The sequence below is a fragment of the Pinus tabuliformis genome, chromosome 8 (genome assembly GCF_031772625.1).
Source record: "Pinus tabuliformis cultivar Carrire ecotype Pingquan chromosome 8, CPIR1, whole genome shotgun sequence".
Classification (NCBI taxonomy): Eukaryota; Viridiplantae; Streptophyta; class Pinopsida; order Pinales; family Pinaceae; genus Pinus; species Pinus tabuliformis.
Genome location: NC_142294.1, coordinates 1,273,553,636 through 1,273,559,619, shown reverse-complemented (window position 1 = coordinate 1,273,559,619; position 5,984 = coordinate 1,273,553,636). Strand labels below are relative to the sequence as shown.

Sequence of the window (5,984 nt, the reverse complement as noted above, 5' to 3'; positions counted from 1 at the left end):
GCAACAATACCAGCTGCCTAGATTTAAGTCTGAAAAGATAAAAAAGGCAGTGCAACACTCATTGAGTTGAAAATGTGTTTAATAAAACGCTTTTCAACTAATAAATAAAACACCACAATAAATACTTAGCTGGAGCTTAAGCAAATTTATTATCTAAATAATTTTTTTTTGAAAATAATGATTTATGTCAACCGCATTTTTCATTTCAGTACACAATTATTTACATAAAAACTGAAAAACACACAAATCCCCAACCAAATGAAACCCCGCCTTAATTATGACCCAAATATATTTTCCCAATTATTTTTAATTATAACCAAAATATATTTTTCCATTTTTTTAATTATTTTATAAAAAAATTAGTATATCAGAACCATTTCCATTATGATATTTAACAATTTAAATGCGCTATTTAATAATTACACTATTTATCATTACTTCATACCTCTTAATCTGTCTAATCATAATCCTTTATAAAGCGCCCTTTATAAAAAATATTTAATAATGTAAAATTTAACTATAATGTTCTGAAAACATTCAAAAGACATTTACTGCAAGAGCTGAAACAAACAATAATTCTCAAACGAAGAATTAAATCATAAAACAAATTTAATATTAATCTCAACCATCTTTAAAAAAAAAAAAGGTAAAATGGAAACGTGTCCTACAATCCATTTATTTTTTATTTTATTCATTATATATTGTGCCCCCCTGCAAGTTTGGAGGTCAGGGCTTGCCTCGAATAAGTTGCAGCTTACTTACGAAGAGACGTTGTCAAAGAGGAACTTCATATTTATTCTCCGATTAATTTCAGTTCTGTTACTGACAGGTCTGTGTCCCCTCTACTCATCTATAGTGATGTGTTGGCTTCCCCCATAACAGGGCCGGTTTAGGTTTCCCATAACTCAAATGTCAAATAATAATAAATTAATATAATTACAACTCACATTTTACAACCCAATTTTCAAAGAAGTAATAATATCACGCGTGCCCACACGTAAAAAATTGAAGCCACGCCTGTCATCGACAACACGAAATCTGGCCTAATTTCACAAGAAAGTGAATAAACACATCAAGCTCGACGCTGCCAGGTGTTATCTTATTCGCAAGGAAAATGCATGAATGAGAAAAACCAAGGACATGACGCGATCCCACCTCGTACCGTTGATGATGGAAAAGATTCTATCATTATTAGTTAATATGTCGTAAAACCCTAATTTAAGTCATCAAAGAAAATAAGGGCATACTAAATAACTTCGAAATAACTGCCAAAACCACTGATTCATTTTTAACGTCATAAAACCACCAGATATAGTATAACGCAATTGCAGAAAAACAACAATAAAGTTCCATAATCGATCGATTACTATTAAAACAGGTATTCAACAGGAATTTTAAAGTTCCATAATCGATTACTATTAAAACAATTATTCAACAGTAATTTTCAAAGGAGGCCCGACGACTATTTGGCGTGCATTCGAATCACATCAGATCATTCATGCAATACTCGTCAAAACACCCACAGAAACAGATTAAAGACTGACAGCGATAACGAACTTGATCTTTAAAGAAGTTCCAAATATTACATGTCTGAAACAATAGTTATCATCAATCCGTCTAAAAAGACCTGTAACAGTAGCAAAGAAGGGCATATGTACAAACCCTCCGTGGAACTTCAGAGTCAAGATGCCTACAAAATTTAAACCGTATAGCTTTACTCCGTCGCTCGTATTCTTTCAAATTACAAGTTCGGCCGGAGAAGAGTCAAGAAAAAAGGTTAGACGCAAAATACGCAGAAGTTAAGCCTACGCTTAAGCTTGCGCGTGGTCCTCTGCTACGGCAGACTCTTTAATGGTAGTAGCGAAACTCCATACAAAACCATAGGGATCCTTCACCTTTCCGTATCGTTGACCCCAAGGACGTTCCGCAACCTCTTCAGTAACAGTTGCCCCGGCCTCCACCGCAAGTTTAACTGCTGCATCAACGTCGTCCGTCTCCAAATGGAGAATCACTGAGGTGCCCTTAAGGGCCACCGGCGATTTCACCCTGTCACACATACGACGCTTCATATTAGCTCAGAAACCCCACTATGAAACAGGCAAACAGCTTTACGACAAGCTTTACGGCCAACAGCTCGTCTCGAACTGTTAAATGTTACAGACAGCTCCATTTCAAAGTAAGAACCTTTAAATTAAGAGACAAATTAAAATAAAAATTCGAACAATGCAAAAATCCCTTAAAGATAAAGAACGACAACCACATCTACTAAATACCAGCTGCCGGCAGATATTTACCGCTCAAGGAAAATGAAAAACAAAAGAACCATCAGAATTGAACTTAAATTCAAGAAAACCTACAATGAACAGTCTACAGTCAAAAATCCATTCAAAGTTACGGCATACAAGTGCTACCTGACATGTATGAATTGCAGAAATTTCGCACAAGTACCGTCATGTTCAACAAAACCCCTAACTCGATAAAGATAAGAAAACCGTTGTAGTTATCCAGTGCAGAAGCAAAAAACAATTCCGTCGTCTAGGTTTTCAACAATCACGAAAAGTAGTAATCGGCTTTCAAATTCAGAATACAACTACAGAGGCACAAGTTCAATGGAAATGGCTTCAAAACTTCCTTACGAAGCGACCTTTAGTCATTTCCGAAACTCTCGTCATCCAGAACCAAAAGTCCTCATAGCTAAAACATTTGATTAAAAGAAAATGACCAGAAATAACTTCTGGAACATAGATTTAAAAGTCCAGAATTTCAAAGAATCTAAACACTGACCGAAAAATAAGCAAAATTGCTCAAAACATTTGATTAAAGGAAAATGACCAGAAAAGAATCCCAGAACATACATTTTACAGTCCAAGGGATTCAAAGAAACAGCAAACAAGTAAATTTAAAAGCCAGAACTTATGACAAGCTTTCCTACAACTGAAAAAAAGGTTGCATAGAATATGACCAACATTGCGAACGGTCTACTTCTAAAACACTAGGCATAAATAACAGAGGCGGCCTAGAGCTTCGACTATATTGCAATATTCACGACCTAAAGCGAAAAAAGAAAATGAGACAAAAATAAAGAAAAGACAAGAGGAGCGAGCTGAAAGCGTACTCTGCACCGGCCTCCTCGGTCTCATCACAGACCATAACCTCGGCAGCACCGAACTTCAAATGGGCGTGAAGGATGAGAGGGAGCTCTTGGTCAGCCTTACGCTTGGGATGATGAGACTTCGCAATTTCTTCAGCCCCAAACACGCGCTTATAGAAACTTATGGCGTCCGCAGCATGCGGAGCCTCCACAATCAAATGGGGTTTCAGAATAGAGAACGTCGGCAGCTTAGCCACAGCACCGTTTCCCTTACCGTTCTCTGCCACGGCCGCCACATTCTCCTGAGCCATTTTCTCGCTCGCACTCACAAATACAGAACACTCCTTTTACTCAGAAAGAAAGCGTAAACGTAGCCGGTCAGACTCGAACACAACAGCAACTGAAGGGGTGCCCAGAGCCAATATTTGTAGCTGTTTGGGTAGGGCAGGGGAGCTAGAATTCAAGAAGAAAGCAGTACACGTGGCGGGCAGTGAGTGGATTCCGTGAGAAGAGAGCGAGGGGATGAATGGCAGTTACGGCGAAAAAGAGTACGAAAGATGTGAACGTTAAAAGACGGAGTCGTCCTGTCTGGTTTTCCGTTAGGGTTTGTAATTGTCCGTCGTTGTTTGGCAGTTGGGAAGGTAACGGAGATTTGTTGGGCTTCGTTTTTACGACGTGACGTGTCACACGAGAGTTGAACCAGAGATATTTGCAGCGAGACAGGTGGCGCCCGATTAGTGGGACACAAGTCGTCCCCCTGGTACTGGACCTCCCACAACAAAATCATGGCAAATCAAAGTAGGTGTTCACGACAAACATGGGTAGGTAGGTGGGGTGAACGAGTGGGTGGAGTCGTCCTGGTTAACTAAGTATGGATAGGCGGGAAATTTGGACCGACCGGCAAGTGGCAAGGATACCAACACGTCCCCTTACCTTATCCCTAATTTTACTCGAAAATTGTGCCGTTGCCATTTAATAAATCCATTAATGGATGGACGCGTGGGCCAAGGATTTGAATTCTTTCAACACCGACCTTATAATTATTATTAATTGACCCTATGTCTTAAGATAATGTTGCCATAAATCCAAACTGTTATGTGCATGACTGGATCCCAATACACCCGTTTGTGTACTCTCGTGCTGTCTGAGGGACGACACACAAATTCTGATCATATAAAGAGGGATCGGTAACAACATTAAGAACTCGGATAATTGGATAATTGTTGAATTGAGGTTTCTGTTGTCTATATCAAGTTATCTATTTCAAGTTTTATGAAAAAAAATTGGTGTAAATTATAAAATAATATATTTTTTTAATAAAATTATAAGGTTTGTGAGGGTAAAATCGTAAAATACATGAAATGAAACCATTTAAGATAATTTCATTTTTATGAAATCTAAACACTTAAATATATTTTAAATTAGAGGATGGTATCTCTCTTCTCTAGGGCGGATGGCTTTTGCACCCCCCAGCCGTGTTCGATTCCTGCGGAGGCGTTCATTGAGGCCCCCCTTGCTACGGCGATAATTGTAATGGCTATGACGTAAAAAATTCTGCTGGCTTCGGCCATATTGATTGTAAAAATCTGCGGGCTTCGACCATATGATGATTTCTCTCTTAAAAAAAAAAAAAAAAAATCTCTCTTCTCTGAAATAAGTCTTAAATTAAATTTTATAAATATGGAGGTGAAAATATCTTTATGCTTAAATGATTAGATTGAAAATTGAAGCAATATTTTTATATTTAAAAGATCAAATTAAAATATAATTTGAACAAAATTAATGATTAAAAATATATATTTCTTCCCTAAAAAATCATAATTCAAAATTAAATATATATATATATAATATTTTCAAATTAATTCTCACCCTATAACGTTAGTGTGAAAGGACACAAAAATTATCTTCAAATTTATATATTTCTTCCCTAAAAAATCATAATTCAAAATTAAATATATATATAATATTTTCAAATTAATTCTCACCCTATAACGTTAGTGTGAAAGGACACAAAAATTATCTTCAAATTTATATATTTCTTCCCCTAAAAAATCATAATTCAAAATTAAATATATATATATATAGTGAAAGGACACAAAAATTATCTTCAAATTTATATATTTCTTCCCTAAAAAATCATAATTCAAAATTAAATATATATATATATATAATATTTTCAAATTAATTCTCACCCTATAACGTTAGTGTGAAAGGACACAAAAATTATCTTCAAATTAATTCCCTTCCAGAAGCGTCGCCCATATATCACCTATGCTGCTATGCCCCTACCATCTTAAATTAATTTAGATAAATATTAAATATTTATCCTTTAATAAATCTTTCAATTACGTTTATTATATATTTTTTATTATATTTAATTTGGTCAATTATGGTTATATATATTCTCAACTTGTGTAGGTTTTTTTTATAAATTATGGACATATATTTATATTTTTATTGTTATAGTTACAGTTGCCCATATATCACCTATGCGGCTATGCCCATACCATCTTAAATTAATTTAGATAAATCTTAAATATTTATCCTTTAATAAATCTTTCAATTACGTTTATTATATATTTTTTATTATATTTAATTTCGTCAATTATGGTTATATATATTCTCAACTTGTGTAGGTTTTTTTTATAAATTATGGACATATATTTATATTTTTATTGTTATAGTTACGGTTGACTCTTGTATTTTATTTTTTTTCCATGTAAATTGTATTTTCCTTTTTAGAAAACATTAAATTTTAAATTTTTAAAATATTAAATGCTAAAAAACAAATAATATCATTGTATCTTTAAAAAATATTAATATAAAGGTTTGGGAAAAAGTGATACAGAAAGGAATGGAAAAATATGATATATAAATTTATTTATTTTTTAAG

The 5,984-nt window shown here is 34.4% G+C and overlaps 1 protein-coding gene across 1 annotated transcript; it reads right to left on the bottom strand.

The window, feature by feature from the left end:
• Positions 1-1,540: 1,540 nt before the first annotated feature.
• LOC149240037 (uncharacterized protein At5g48480-like) lies at positions 1,541-3,509 on the bottom strand. The gene is made up of 2 exons (XM_089373617.1): positions 3,116-3,509; positions 1,541-2,046 (listed from the first exon to the last, which is right to left on the bottom strand). The coding sequence occupies exons 1-2, from the start codon at positions 3,400-3,402 to the stop codon at positions 1,812-1,814; spliced, it is 522 nt and encodes a 173-aa protein (XP_089229743.1). The 5' UTR covers positions 3,403-3,509; the 3' UTR covers positions 1,541-1,811.
• Positions 3,510-5,984: the final 2,475 nt, after the last annotated feature.

Bases quoted from the DNA above. Each gene is read 5' to 3' on its own strand.
- LOC149240037 (XM_089373617.1), bottom strand. From the start codon at position 3,402: ATGGCTCAGGAGAATGTGGCGGCCGTGGCAGAGAACGGTAAGGGAAAC. The intron at 2,047-3,115 runs GTACGCTTTCAG...TATGTGTGACAG, and splicing joins ACCGAGGAGGCCGGTGCAGA to GGTGAAATCGCCGGTGGCCC.